Source organism: Halichoerus grypus, chromosome 5 (genome assembly GCF_964656455.1).
Source record: "Halichoerus grypus chromosome 5, mHalGry1.hap1.1, whole genome shotgun sequence".
Lineage (NCBI taxonomy): Eukaryota > Metazoa > Chordata > Mammalia > Carnivora > Phocidae > Halichoerus > Halichoerus grypus.
The window spans coordinates 151,982,564-151,998,589 of NC_135716.1; the positions used below are offsets into that span (position 1 = coordinate 151,982,564).

General features: G+C 43.1%; 1 protein-coding gene across 4 annotated transcripts in view; it reads right to left on the reverse strand.

Moving 5' to 3' along the window:
- Positions 1-16,026, reverse strand: part of MAST2 (microtubule associated serine/threonine kinase 2) — a 220,883-nt gene that overhangs the window by 12,100 nt on the left and 192,757 nt on the right. For all 4 annotated transcript variants that reach the window (XM_078073206.1, XM_078073205.1, XM_078073204.1 and 1 more), the window contains 3 exons: positions 6,976-7,185; positions 1,727-1,828; positions 570-702 (listed from right to left, as the gene is read on the reverse strand). In XM_078073206.1, coding sequence (XP_077929332.1) covers positions 570-702; positions 1,727-1,828; positions 6,976-7,185 — 445 coding nt within the window. The remainder of the gene's footprint in view (positions 1-569; positions 703-1,726; positions 1,829-6,975; positions 7,186-16,026) is intronic.

Sequence of the window (16,026 nt, forward strand, 5' to 3'; positions counted from 1 at the left end):
TTAAAAAGCTTCCCTCAAATTTAGGACAATTCCTGGAAAACAGGGCCCAAGGTTGGGCTATTGGTCCTTATGCCACTTTACCAGTGGGGTCGGGAAGCAGGGACGGTGGATGAATAGAGACCAGGGACTTAGAAGCCCAGGGTTCCTGCAGGGGCGCAGTGTGAAGCCCTGAAGAACGGAGAGATCTGTTGAAGCCTGGGGTCGGGACCACACCCAAGTCACAGGAAGGCTGGTAAGGTGGCAGAAGGGGAGGTAAGCATGCAGAGGAGGTGACCATTTTTGAAAATGTAATTGTGGTCCTTTGTTGTTGGCCTCTTTTGACATTAGGTTTTAAATCCAACCCAGCTGGGCTCACGGCAATCTGGGTTGGGTTATATCAGGTGGGTGTGAACAAATCTGAAGGAGGGGCTGCATTATGACAGAGAAGACGGGGTTTCTCTGACAGCCCTGAGGCCCCTGACGCTGCGTCGTGTCCATGTCCAATATAAGCCTCTTCTTCGAGTGGCTTCCCTGCGGTCAGAGCTTGTTGGCTGTGGGGCGTGTTTGCAGCCACCAGGCAGCATGCTCACCCTCTAGGGGATCCCGTGTGAGGCCCAGTTGACTAACGATGTAGCGGGGAATGTCACATTTAATCCCTTGTCCCTCTTTGGCATGGCCCTCAGCTGCTTCTAACAGGTGGTAGAACTCTTCAGGGTCAAACTCCTGCACCAGGGGAGAGAGGCAGTCAGTGGTGAGGGCTACAAGTGAAGGCCTCTTTGGTTTTTACAGCACATACCCCGAGGACGATGAACAGGACTTTTTCTGTGATTGGACACCCTTGCCCCCGAATACCTAGTAACATCATGATTCAGAGATCATAAGAACGGGGACAAAGCCGCCTTTCAGGCCAGCTCCAGATTGGACATCCTAAGCATATGCTGTCTTCCCGACAATAAGAACCAGACCTTTTGGTTTCAAGATAGCTCAGCCTCTTGACCTGGTCCAAAGCCTCCTGCCAGGCAGATGGCACCGTCACACACACACACACACACACACACACACACACACACACACGCACGCACACCTGCCCTCAGATATTTACCGAGAGCCTCCTCTGCTAGCGGCTGGAGAGCCATGAGGACGGCACAGCAGTCCTTGTCTGCCCCGAGCACGGAAGAATGAGGGTTCCATTTACTGAGTACCCACTAAGTGCCACACTCTGGGCTAAACCCTGCTATCACCAGGGTTCTATGACCTCCGTGAGGAAATCAAGCCCCACAGAGAGGCACCGACTTGTTCTCGTCACGCCTTGGACTTACCTCAGCTGCAGCGCTGCCGGCAGTACCCGAACTGTTACCTCCACGTCTCCAGCCTCCTCTCTGAGGCACGAAGACTGACTGCTCTACAGAGGGGGCACCTTAGGATCAGGGACGCTGTGTCCCCAGTGTCTGCCATAAGGTAGGTGCCCAGTAAAGTGCTGCCGCACGACCAAGTGAAGGACTTGACTTATGCCAACGGAACTGGCCCGTGCTCCTGACCGCCCGGATGCCCAACTCACCTGGGGCCTGCTCGGTGTGAGGGGGCCAGGCTAATACCCCTCAGGGGCGGCCATTTTCCTCACAGGAACTCGCCTGGGCCCCCGTGCTGGCAGGTCACGTTTAAACGAGGACTACCACACTTTTGCTGTTAGCAGGATACCTCCCCTCCGCGCCCCACCGCCTCCCAACCTTCCCGCGAGTCCACTCACCAGGCATTCCAGGAGTCGAGCCGGGCGGGCAATGACAATCATCAGCTTCTTCACCAGCTGCATCACAAAAGCCACTTCTGAACTCTGTGAGCGCTCATGAGCCTGTAGAGAAGACAAAGGTTGGTTAAGCAATCCACTGGCACAGCGTGGTTGGGCTAACGCAGGACGGGGCTGGGCAGAGCTGGCTCTGGGGAGCAACAACTGGGTGGTACAGAGACTTCCGCAAAATGAAGAAGTTAGAGAAGGCCAGTGCACGGTGAGAGGGAGCTTTAGGACACTACATGACATCAGGGAATGTCACAGAGCCACGTGGCTTTCCCTGTTCCTCCATCCAGACCCCAGCTCAAGGGGCAACTCTCAAGGGAGCTTTCACTGATCACTTCCCAACCCAGGCAGAATGTCAGGAATGGAAAGATTTCAAAGCAGGAGGGAGGCGACCCAACAGGTATTTTAGAAAGATCACTCTGGCTGTAGCGTGGACAGTGCACGGAAGAGCGCAAGCAGAAAAGCGGGAAAATCCATTAAGGGGCTACTGCGGTGATGTGCATGAAAAAGCCATAAACCCCGGCAGGAAGGATGGACAGAAACAGCCAGCCTGGGGCCATTTCCGAGGTAGATGAGGGAGTAGACGTGGGGGCTAGCAGAAGCAAGAAGAGAAGGGAAATGCAACTACAATTTTTGGGGCATTTCAGTGAACCCACAAATGAAATCAGAGCTGTAAGAAGATAAGTAGTTCAGGTAAGGGCAGGTGGAGAAGTTCTGTTTTGGACGTGCAGAGTTGGAGGTACCTATACTAGATACTTTCTTGGGTATTTACCCAGCCCAGGAGCCTTTCTCTCTTTTACGGAAACTGCTCTGACGTCTAGTAGCTACCTCTGTATTGTGTGGCTGCCCGTTCCATCCCACCTCGAGCAGCTGACCAGTGTGGATGACTCTCCTATGAATTTAAAAATGGACGGAAAGACAACTGTTAATACCAGTGTGGCAGAACTGTCGGGTGAAAAGGGATGGCCGCATCCACCAAAGACACAGAGGAAAAGCAGCACAGAGAAAAACAGCATGAGAGGAGAATGACCACTTCCTGAGCTTCCCACAGCTTCTGGTTTCTGGTTTTGGCCCCTTAGGGCCCGGTTGCATTCCTGTCTTCAATTCTCGAAGATCCACCCTTTTCATCTTTGTAATGAGTTTCCCCTTCCTGCTTAAACTACTCTGAGCTGGCTCTCTATTACTTGCAACCAAAGAATACTAACCAATCTGGGAAGTCAAAGTGGAGGCGTCTTTTTTGAAGCAGCTACAACACTGATCTGGAGCTAAGGAGAACAGGGAGGGACACAGCCAGGTGGGCGTGCTCAGTGTACGGACGACAATGAACGAGATGAAGCTGTCAGGGAGAGCGTGAAGAAAGGAGGAGGAGAACGACGCACAGGGTGGTGCCCTGCAGAACGCCAGCATTTAATACTTCTATTTTTTTTAAGTGTTTTTTTTTGTTGTTGTTGTTGTTGTTTTGGTAATCTCTACATCCAACATGGGGCTCGAACTTACGACCCTGGGATCAAGAGTCGTGTGCTCTTCCGACTGAGCCAGCCAGATGCCCCGCTTAAGCAACATGAAACACCAGCATTTAAGAGATGGGCAGAGAAGGAACTTGTGAAGGGGCAGCAAGACTGTAAGACTGGAGAGAAGAGTGTCATGACCCCCAGCGGGGAAAAAGGTCCAGGAGAGGTATTCATGGTGTAGAGCTCTGTGGACTTGTGAAGATAGATGAGGATGGAAAGAGGCCATAGGATCTCTTTGGCAATTGGTTGGTTTGTTCCTTGGTGACTTCTGCCTGAACAGTTTTAGAGGAATGGTGGGAAGGGAAAGTAGAAGGCACAAGACTGAGCAGTGAACAGGTTGTTAGGAAAGAAAAATAACAAATGAGGACCATTTAAGAAAAAAATGGTTATCAAATGAAGAGAGAAGCTGGGCACTTGGTGAAACTCATTTATTCTTTTAAGACTTAGCCCAAGTATCAACTCTGTGAACCCTCTTCTAAGTCCTCTGCCTGTACCCCATCCCCCACCAAACACACAAGAACAGGAAGTAACCGTTCCCTTTTCTATGTGCTGTTTGCTCAGACCACATGGTACCACGTTGTTGTATAACCAGTTGTCTACAGCTACACTGTAGAGCCTTGTGAACAGAGAGACTGTGTCTTTTTTTCTTCCCTTACGCCCTAAGACTAGCATAGTGCCTCTTACATAGCTGACTTCAGTGTTTGTTGATGAAGTGTTTGAAAATACGATCTCAGGCTCTGGAATAAGACAAACCTGGGTTTGGGTTCTAGCTCTGCTACTAAGAAATGAGTTACATTGGGCTCACCTAGCCTCTTTTAAAGCTTTGGTTTCCTCATCGGTAGATTTAGAGAATAGTAGTACCTTACTTACAGTGTTGTGAAGATTACATTAGATAAATTAAACGAGATCATGTATTGTCTAGTATGCACTGAGTGCTCGATAAATGATAGTGATATTTTCAATGTAAATCTTACCATGCCATTTTCCAAATTAAAACCATTCAATAATTTCCCCATTGCCTTCATGATAAAATCTAAGCTCCTCACGACACTTTAGCCTTTGCCCCTCCCATTCTAACGCTTCAAATTCATCTACCAACTCTTCCCTGCAGGCATCCTTCACCTACTTCATCTGCAATTCCTGGAATGCACCTAGTTCCTTTATACCTCTCAGAGTGGCCTGATTCCAGGGCCTGGCTAGTGCCCGCTCCTGGTGGGCAGACTGACCATAAGTGGTTGTTCCTGTGTATCCTTTGATTATTCTCATGCTACATTTACTGTTTACATTTGTTTTGTTGTACACAGGTTTGTAAATATTATTGCCTAAGATATTTGTATATAACTTGGGCTTTGTAGCTTTTATTTATTCAAAATTCACATGTTACTGACTTATGATGGTGGTCTACCCTGGGTACTATGTGGTTAAAAAAGAAAACACTTCCCTGCAAAAAAATTTTTAATGTGGAAACAATGAATTTCACGGAAAACAAAAAAAGGAAAAAAGAACAACAAAAAACTTTTTCCTAGGTCTGGTGAACTCCTACCTACTGTTCAAGACTCAAACTTTTCCCGAACTCTCCACGCAGAACTGTGCTCAGAACAGACCTCTACTATTCAGTGCTCATCAATCAAAATCACTATAATACATAAAAGTGAGATAATTCCTGTAGAGGGCTCAGGGTGGTGTCTGACACACAGTACACTTCAATAAATGATAAGTGTTCTTTTCACTTGTTGATGGGTCTGTAACCCCACTCAACAGCAAATTCCTTGAGGTGGAAACTGCAATGAGCTTTTTTCTGCATCCCCAGGGCCTAGCAAATTAGGGGACAGATGAACACACTGGCTCCGTATTCAGTGCTCTTATTGCACCAACCAAACTACTCCCAGAGGCCATGAGTCTGGGAAAATGCCTGAAGGTTTTGGGCAAGGCTCTGACTTTAGCATTTCACAAAATCAATCTTAGATATACAAGCAACCTGGGAAGTCACTCCACTTTGATCCTTTACCTGATGCCACAATCCTGGATTCCTATCCAGTGTTAGAAAGTTATTTTTGAACAGAAACAGAGCTGCCAGGGATTTGCATGAGAATTTAGTTTGCTTAAAATAATATTTCTACAATGTTTGAATTTAAGCATTACTCTTGAAATCAGAAAAAAACCATTTTTGTAGAAGGAAGCACTTTTTCATCTATTAAATCAAAACTTTCCTCACTGTAACTCTTATCCACTGGGTTAACAGGCCTTTTAGAGGACAGGGAACAATCTGCTACCTATTATGTATGAGAAATCCTCCAGTATTTGACAGCAATAATCATGGTCATCTTTAGTCATCTTTTCTCTAGATTCAACTGTTTCCTAATTAAAAACAAAACAAGGCGCCTGGGTGGCTCAGTCATTAAGTGTCTGCCTTCGGCTCAGGTCATGGTCCCAGGGTCCTGGGATCGAGCCCCGCATCAGGCTCCCTGCTCGGCGGGAAGCCTGCTTCTCCTTCTCCCACTCCCCCTGCTTGTGTTCCCTCTCTGGCTGTGTCTCTCTCTGTCAAATAAATAAATAAAATCTTTAAAAAAAAAAAAAACAAAACAAACAACTCCCTGCTCCTAATTTCTAGACTAACACACTAAAGTCCTGTTTGATCATAGCCCTGGGGTCTCAGCTCAGTTGGTACAACACCAGAGCAAGGTCATGTGTCAGAGGTAATAGGGGTCTGGATTAGGAAATACTCTAGTACATGAAGGGGCACATGTCCTCCCCACTGTACTAGTACTAATGGTGTAATATGGGGCAACTGTGATTTGAGGGGGGAAGGCAACTGACCACCTTATTGTAGAGGCTAAGAGGAAAGCAAACCCTAGAGCAGGAAGCAGTGGCTGAGAACTCACTGTATGGGGTGCCTGGGTGGCTCAGTTGCTTGAGCGTCCGACTCCTGGATTTGGCTCAAGTCACGATCTTGGGGTCCTGGGATTGAGTCCTGCGTCGGGCTCGCACTCAGCACAGAGTCTGCTTGGGATTCTTTCCCCCTCCCTCTGCTCCTCCCCCACCACTCGCGTGTACAAGCATGCTCTCAAATACATAAATAAATAAAATCTTAAAAAAAAAACAAAACACCTTACTGAATACTCTGGTCTTGACCATCTCTGGGTTACTTTATCTCTAGCTTCCCAAGAAGTCTTTTCATACTGGGGAGGATCAGGTCTCTAAACACCTAAATCCCTACTAGCAAACTTCTCACCACGTAAATACAATGTCAGGAAACAGAAAAACCCAGAGTGCAAGCCCTAGCCAGTTTCCCCCAGGCTGTGCAGAACCATTCTGAAGGCTCTGCTTACCCCAATATTTCCATTAGAAGAAAACTCACCACTGGGGCCACTTTTAGGCTTTGGGTTACAAATGCAGTCAAATATTTATGAATACTACCAATGTTGGTACTCAGGCAGAGTAAGTGGGATCAGAAAAAAGCCCACAGAACTGAGTTCTTTTGATACCAAACAGACTTCTCTTAGTAACGCAGGGGACTGAGGAGGAACCAAGTCCATCAGCACCACCCTTGGGGGTGCGTCCTGCATATGAGCAAGGAGGTGACAAGCTGGTCGAGAAGACTGGAAACACCACTAATGCCTTTATCTTAGCTTGGAATAAATAATCCACTACCTCATGGAGGATGTACCAGAGTTCTAGCACAAGGATACTCACATCTTGTAGAAGTTTCTCTAAATTCTCTTGAAGTTCATAGAAGTAATGTGATGTAATGAGACGATTCCGGGATTTATCCAGGCAGTCTCGGGCTATCTCAATCACCTGATGATGAATAAAGCTCAAGGTTCCATCTGCCAAGGGCAGCACACTGTCTGGCATGTTAGAGGAAATGAATTCTGCAAGATGCTCTTCCATTTGCGCAGTGGCCTGCAAATAAAAGCAGGAAAAGTGACACTTCCCTTCTAGTTGCAGCTCAGTCGGGAGCTCAGCCTGAAGGACTGTTAATAGCCTGAGGATACGCTCTGTGATCCTGGTTTCCTGATGCTGCATTTGGGGAACCCAACAACTACACATATGAAAAGATCACCCTGAAGTCAAATCAAAACATGGTCAAGGGGCGCCTGGGTGGTTCAGTGGATTAAGTGTCCAACTCTTGGTTTCTGCTCAGGTTGTGTGATCTCAGGGTTGTGGGATCGAGCCCCCCTAGGGGCTCTCCGCTCAGTGGGGAGTCTGCTTCTCCTCCCTCTCCCTCTGCCCCTCCCCAGGCTCGTGTACGGTCTGTCTCTCTTTCTCTAAAATAAATAAATAAATCTTTAAAACAAACAGAAACATTATAGTCAAGGTCCTCTCTCATCTGGCCTTGTCTATCTCCCCTCACTACTTGGAGGCTGTGCTCTTTTGCTCTGAGGACCTGGAAGTGGTTGCTGCCCCCCATCCCCCAGAATGCAGCCTCAGGCCTGTTGATGCTGTTCCCTGTGTGTAGCTTCTTCACCTGCCAGGTCTGCCTGGCAAACTCCTAGCATTCCTTCCAATTTCAGTTCCCACATCATCTGTCTCTCCTCTGGGAAGTCGTCGATTCCTCCAGGCCACCTGGGGCCTCCTTTCCTCTGTGCTGCCGCTGGCCCTCACAACTGCAGAAACTTACTGTATGGACACTGCTGCCTTTTTTTTTTTTTAAAGATTTTATTTATTTATTTGAGAGAGAGAGACTGAGAGAGAGAGCACATGAGAGGGGGGAGGGTCGGGAGGGTCAGAGGGAGAAGGAGACTCCCTGCCGAGCAGGGAGCCCGATGCGGGACTCGATCCACGGACTCCAGGATCATGACCTGAGCCGAAGGCAGTCGCTTAACCAACTGAGCCACCCAGGCGCCCCGACACTGCTGCTTTTTAAAGACTTCCCTGTACTGGGAATTTCATGTCAGAGAGAATTTGATTTATCTCAGGATCCTCTTACTTGACCTTAGGACCCAAATGGACTAAGCAGATGCTCAGAGAGTGTTTACTGAAGGTGTGAACCTGCCTCCTCATGGACCTGGACCCTCAGAAGAGCAGAACAGGTGTCTGGCTCAGAAGCCTCTTGGGGACCTAACTTCATAGTCATGCCAAACGATAAATTATCTACAAGTTTCTAGCTGCCTATCTAGGACTTGGCCTTCTTTCCTTTGCCACCAGGTGGCAATTTCTGATTTCCAGTGTTTGTTTAGGGGTGTGTGTCTGATATTTTCACCATAAGAATTTTTGCCACATTTTTACTGCATAACTAATTGGCCACAAGGCAATTTTGCTGTAAAAGAAAACAATAACTGGTTGATAGTTTCATTTGACAGTTTGGTTTCATTTCTCAATGATGCAGTACTCCCACTCTTCATATAAATCTTAGCCTTCGTAACAGTCTATACAGTGGCTCAGAGTTTTGAACCTACATTTCCCGTAGAAATTTGGAACGTCTATAAACGGACATGTGACAATATGCCAAGGACAAAGAACAACATGGAAGGCTTTCACAATGCAATACAAAGCTCAGTTATAAATATGTATCCTCGTGGGACGCTTGGGTGGCCCAGTCAGTTAAGTGTCTGACTCTTGGTTTCGGCTCAGGTCGTGATATCGGGCCCGCATCGGGCTCTGTGCTTGGCTTGGAGTCTGCTTAGGATTCTGTCTTTCTCCCTCTGCCCCTCCCACTCATGCTCGCTCTTTCTTAAATCAGTCAATCAATCTTTAAAAAAAAAAAAATACTTACCCTCGTATGTAGAAACTGATACTTCTCTTAATGAAGGAGGAAGTTTTGGTGAAAAAAGAAAAAGTGTGATGCCAAGCAAGAAGATGAATCAACAAGCAAAACCAAAATGTATAATGCTATGACCAAAAGACTTTGAAGATAAGTGCTTAGGTACAATCAACAAAACAAAATCAGTCATTTGTGCTGTCTTACCATGAATCTACACTATACATTTTGAAAGTATTAAAATATTCTGTATTTTGCAATAGTCTTTTAATTTTGTTATTTGTTTTTTTCTTTCATTATGCCTTTTTAAATAAATGTCTTTCATTTATCCTGGGGGACCTTAGTTTTTACAGCAAAATTGCCTAGTGGCCAATTAGCCATGTAGTGAAAGTGCTTATGTGAAACTACCTAGAACCGCATATATAAACACATATCTAAGTATATGTGCACATAGGTATGTGTTGTGTGGAGAATCTAAGTATATGTGCACATAAGTATGTGTTGTGTGGAGAGAGAGAGAGAAGCGGGGGGAGGGGAGAGGGAGTGGAAGGAAAGGAATCTTAATATATCTTCTCTAACAGTGCATCTTTACATTGATGGAGACAAGCATACAAAACACATGCAATGCTAGAATGACAATACGACACCTAATACATATAAGGAGGAGGAGGAAACATGTGAGGTGCATTTTAAACACTACACACTCCTAAACTTTTTAAAAAAATTCTTCATTTAATGGGCGCCTGGGTGGCTCAGTCGGTTAAGCGACTGCCTTCAGCTCAGGTCATGATCCTGGAGTCCCAGGATCGAGTCCCGCATCGGGCTCCCTGCTCGGCAGGGAGTCTGCTTCTCCCTCTGACCCTCCCGCCTCTCATGCTTTCTCTCTCTCAAATAAATAAATAAAAATCTTAAAAAAAAAAAAAAATTCATTTAAATTCAATTTAGTTAACATATAGTATATTATTAGTTTCAGGGGTAGAATCTAGTGATTCATCAGTTGCACATAACACCCAGGGCTCATTACATCACATGTCCTCCTTAAGGCCCATCACCCAATTACCCCAAGCCCCCCCACCTCCCTTCCAGCAACAACCCTGTTTGTTTCCTACTGTTCAGCGTCTCTTAAGGTTTGCCTCCCTCTCTATTTTCATCTTATTTTTCCTTCCCTTCCTCTATGTTCATCTGTTTTGTTTCTTAAATTCCACATGAGTAAAATCATATGGTATTTGTCTTTCTCTGACTGGCTTATTTCACTTAACATAATACCCTCTAATTCCATGCATGTCATTGCAAATGGCAAGGTTTCGTTCTTTTTGATGGCTTAGTAATATTCCATTTTATACATATATATATATATATATATATATATATATATATACACACACACCACATCTTCTTTATCCATTCATCAGTTGATGGACATTGGGCTTTCCATAGTTTGGCTATTGTGCTATAAACATTGGGGTGCATGTGCCCCTTCAAATCACTATGTTTGTATCCTTTGGATAAATCAGTAGTGCAATTGCTAGGTTGTATGGTAGCTCCATTTTTAACTTTTTGAGGAACTTTCATACTGTTTTCCATAGTGGCTACACCGGTTTGCATTCCTACCAACAGTGTAGGAAGTTTCCCCTTTCTCCGCATCCTTGCCAACATTTGTTGTTTCCTGACTTGTTAATTTTAGCCATTCTCACTGGTGTGAGGCGGTCTCTCATTGTGGTTTTGATTTGTATTTCCCTGATGCCAAGTGATGTTGAGCATTTTTTCATGTCTGTTGGCCATTTGGATGTCTTTGGAGAAATGTCTATTCATGTCTTCTGCCTATTTCTTTACTGGATTTTTTGGGGGTTTTTTTGGGGTGTTGAGTTTGAGAAGTTCTTTATAGATTTTGGATACTAGCCCTTTATCTGATAGGACATTTGCAAATATCTTCTCCCATTAAGTAGGCTGCCTTTTAATTTTGTTGACTATTTCTCTTGCTGTGCAAAAGCTTTTTATCTTGATGAAGTCCCAATAATTAATTTTTGCCTTTGTTTCTCTCGTCTTTGGAGATGTGTCTAGCAAGAAGTTGCTGCAGCCAAGGTCACAGAGGTTGCTGCCGGGGTTCTCCTCTAGGATTTTTATGGATTCCTATCTCAGATTTAGAGGTCTTTCATCCATTTTGAGTTTATTTTTGTGTATGGTGTAAGAATGTGGTCTAGTTTCATTCTTCTGCATGTGGTTGTCCAATTTCCTAACACCATTTGTTGAAGAGACTGTTTTTTTCCATTGGATAGTCTTTCCTGCTTTATTGAAGATTAGTTGACCACAGAGTTGAGGGTCATCCATTTCTGGGTTCTCTATTCTGTTCCACTGATCTCTGTGTCTGTTTTTGTGCCAGTACCATACTGTCTTGATGATGACAGCTTTGTAATACAGCTTGAAGTCCAGAATTGTGATGCCTCCAGCTTTGGTTTTCTTTTTCAACATTACTTTGGCTATTCAGGGTCTTTTCTGGTTCCATACAAATTTTAGGATTGTTTGTTCCAGCTCTATGAAAAATGCTGACAGTATTTTGATAGGGATTGCACTGAATGTGTAGATTGCTTTGGGGAGCACATTTTAGCAATATTTGTTCTTCCAATCCATGAGGATGGAACATTTTTCCATTTCTTTGTGTCTTCCTCAATTTCTTTCATAAGTGTTCTATAGTTTTCAGAGTACAGATCCTTTTACCTCTTTGGTTAGGTAAAGATACCTAGATTCCTAGGTATCTTATGGTTTTTGATGTAATTGTAAATGGGATCGATTCCTTGATTTCTTTTTCTTCTGCATCATTTTTAGAGTATAGAAATGCAACTGACTTCTGTGCATTGATTTTATATCCTGCCACTAATTCCTGTATCAGTTCTAGCAATTTTCTGGTGGAGTCTTTTGGGTTTTCTAAATAGATTATCATGTTATCTGCGAAGAGTGAAAGTTTGACTTCTTCTTTACTGATCTGGATGCCTTTTATTTCTTTCTGTTGTCTGATTGCCGAGGCTAGGACTTCCAGTATTATGTTGAACAACAGTGGGGAGAGTGGACATCCTTGTGTTCCTAACCTTCCTTAGGGGAAAAGCTCTGTTATTTTCCTATTGAGGATGATATTTGCTGTGGGTTTCTGCATATGGCTTTTATGATATTGAGGTATGTTCCCTCTATCCCTACATGGCGGAGAGTTTTTATCAAGAAAGGATGCTGTATCTTGTCAAATGCTTTTTCTGTTATCTACTGAGAGGATCATATGGTTCTTGTCCTTTCTTTTATTAATGTAGTGTATCACATTGATTGATTTGCGAATGCTGAACCATCCTTTCAGCCCAGGAATAAATCCCACTTGGTCATGGTAAATAATCCTTTTAATGTACTACTGGATCCTATTAGCTAATATCTTGGTGAGAATTTATGCATCCATGTTCACCAGGGATATTGGTCTGTAATTCTCCTTTTTGGTGGGGTCTTTGTCTGGTTTTGGGATCAAGGTAATGCTGGCCTCACAGAAGGAGTCTGGAAGTTTTCCTTCCATTTCTATTTTTTTAAACAGTTTCAGAACAATAGATATTAATTCTTCTTTAAATGTTTGGTAAAATTTCACCGGGAGGCTATTTGGCCCTGGGCTCTTGTTTGTTTGATTACTGATTCAGTTTCTTTGCTGGTTATGGGTCTGTTCAGGTTTTCTGTTTCTTCCTGTTTCAGTTTTGGTAGTTTGTATGTTTCTAGGAATGCATCCATCTCTTCCAGATTGCTCTGGCATATAATTGCTCACAATGTATTCTTATAATTGTTTGTATTTCTTTGGTGTTGGTTGTGATCTGTCCTCTTTCTTTCATGATTTTATTTATTTGGATTCTTTCTCTTTTCTTTTGTGATAAGTCTGTCTAGGGGCTTATCAATCTTATTAATTCTTTCAAAGAAACAGCTCCTAGTTTAATTGATCTGTTCTACAGTTTTTTTATTCTATATCATTGATTTCTGCTCTAATCTTTATTATTTCTCTTCTCCTGCTGGATTTAGGCTTTATTTGCTGTTCTTTTTCCAGCTCCTTTAGGTGTAAGCTTAGGTTGTGTATTTGAGACTTTTCTTGTTTCTTGAGGAAGACCTGTATTGCTTCACTTCCTTCTTAGGACTGCCTTTGCTGCATCCCAAAGGTTCTGAACTGTCATGTTTTCATTTTCATTTGCTTCCATGTATTTTTTTAATTCTTCTTTAATTTCCTGGTTGACCCATTCATTCTTTAATAGGATGCTCTTTAACCTCCATGTATTTGTGGTCCTTCCAAATTTTTTCTTGTGGTTGACTTCAAGTTTTAAAGCATTGTGGTTTAAAAATATGCACGGTTGGGCGCCTGAGTGGCTCAGTCGTTAAGCATCTGCCTTCGGCTCAGGTCATGATCCCAGGGTCCTGGGATCGAGTCCCACATCAGGCTCCCTGCTCGGCGGGAAGCCTGCTCTCCCTCTCCCACTCCCGCTGCTTGTGTTCCTGCTCTCACTTTCTCTGTCTCCGTCAAATAAATAAATAAGATCTTTTAAAAAAATATGCATGGTATAGTCTCAATCTTTTTGTGCCAGTTGAGACCTGATTTGTGACCTAGTATGTGACCTATTCTGGAGAATGTTCCATGTGTACTCGAGAAGAATGTATATTCTGCTGCTTTAGGATGAAATGCTCTGAATATATCTGTTAAGTCCATCTGGTCCAGTGTGTCATTCAAAGCCCTTGTTTCCTTCTTGATCTGCTTAGATGATCTGTTTATTGCTGTGAGTGGGGTGTTAAAAGTCTCCTACTATTACTGTATTATTACCAAGGAGTTTCTTTAATTTTGTTATTGATTATGTATTTGGCTGCTCCCAAGCTAGGGGCATAAAGATTTACAATTGTTAGATCTTTTTGTTGGATAGACCCTTTATTATGATACAGTGTCCTTCTTCATCTCTTATTACAGTCTTTGGTTTAAAATCTAGTTTGTCTGATATAATGATGGCTACTCCAGCTTTCTTTTGAGGTCCATTGGCATGATAAATGGTTTTCCACTGCCTTACTTTCAATGTGGAGGTATCTTTGAGTCTAAAATGAGTCTCTTGTAAGCAGCATATCAATGGATCTTGTTTTTTTAACCCATTCTGATACTTACGTCTGTTGATTGGAGCATTTAGTCCATTTACATTCAGAGTAATTATTGAAGGATATGAATTAAGGCCACCGTATTACCTATAAAGTCAATGTTCCTGTAGACAGTCTCTATTCCTTTCTGGTCTTTGTTACTTTTGTGCTCTCTCTCTGCTCAAAGGATCCCCTTTAATATTTCTTGCAGGGCTGGTTTAGTGTTCACAAATTCCTTTAGTTTTCGTTTGTTCTGGAAACTCTTTATCTCTCCTATTCTGAATGACAGCCTTACTGGATAAAGTATTCTAGGCTGCATATTCAACTTAGCATGTTGAATATATCATGCCAGTCCTTTCTGGCCTGCCAGGTCTCTGTGGACAGGTCTGCTGCCAGCCTTATATGTCTACCCCTGTAGGTTAAGGACCTCTTGTCCCGAGCTCCTTTCAGGATTTTCTCTTCATTTTTGAAATTTGCAAGTTCACTATTATATGTTGAGGTGTTGACCTATTTTTATTGATTTTGAGGGGGGTTCTCTGTGCCTCCTGAACTTGAAGCCTGTTTCCTTCCCCAGAGTAGGGAAGTTCTCAGCTATAATTTGTTCAAATAAACCTTTTGCCCCTCTCTCCTGCTCCTAATCTTCTGGGACCTCTATTATCTGGATATTATTTTGCTTCATGGAATTGCTGAATTCTCTAAGTCTCCCTTCGTGATCCAGTAGTTTTCTTTCTCTCTTTTCAGCTTCCTTATTTTCCATCATTTTATCTTCCATATCACTGACTCGCTCTTCTGCCTCATTCATTCTCGTTTTTATAGCCTTCATGTGGGACTGCATCTTGGTAATAGCATTTTTAATTTCAGCCTGCCTAGATATTAGTTCTTTTATTTCTACAGTAAAGGATTCTATAGTGCCTTCTATGCTTTTTTCAAGCCCAGCTAATATCTTTATAATCGTTGTTTTAAATTCTAGTTCAGACATCTTACTTATATCTGTATTGATTAAATCCCTGGCAATAAGTACTACCCTATTCTTTCTTTTGGGTTGAATTTCTCCGTCTTGTCATTTTGTCCAGAAAAGAAGAAAGAAGAAAAAAAAATAACAACAGAAAAACAAACAAACCAGAACAAAAACAAAAACAAAACAAGAAACAAAGAAACAAAACAAAACAAAAAACTAGATCCTGGGTGTGTTTTGGTCTGCTTGTTACAAGAAACTAGATCCCAAAATAAGAAAGAAGGAAAAACTTATATATACATACAAAAATAAAATACAATGAAACACAAAATATACATAATGTGTATATAAAAATAAAAATTTAAAAATAATTGAATAAAAATCTTTTAAAAAAATTTAAAAAAAGAATTGAAAAAATAAGAAAATAACTGAAAAAAATACTGAAAGACTAAAGAATTAAAAAAAAAAAAATCAAAACAATGAATACTATATACTGTTTTCCCCAAGAGCTGAAGCTTTATAGCCCTCTATGATCAGTATACTTGATGCAAGCCAGTTGTCTGAGCTGCTCTTCTGGGGGAGAGGCCTGTTGCACTAATTCTCAGGTGCACTTGCCCTACTGGAAATTCACCTTCAGTGCACAGGGAGGCAGGGCTTGGTGTAGGCAGCTCCGGATTCTACTATGTGGTGCTGTTTTGCTCCCTGAAGGCTTTCAAGCACTGACAGGAGGGATGAAAATGGCGGCACCCTGATCTCTAGCCCTGGAGCTTGAAAGTTCGTGCCCCCCTCCCCACTTTGGTGAGCCCTCACAGAAAAGCAGTCAATCACTCTTGTCTCCCTGGTTTCCCTTAGAACTCTGTGTTCACCTGGCCTGTGCCTGAGTGTTTTTATCTGAGTGAGTTTCAAAACTCCAAATTTTTTTTTTTTTAAGATTTATTTACTTATTTGAGAGAGAGAGAGAGAGAGC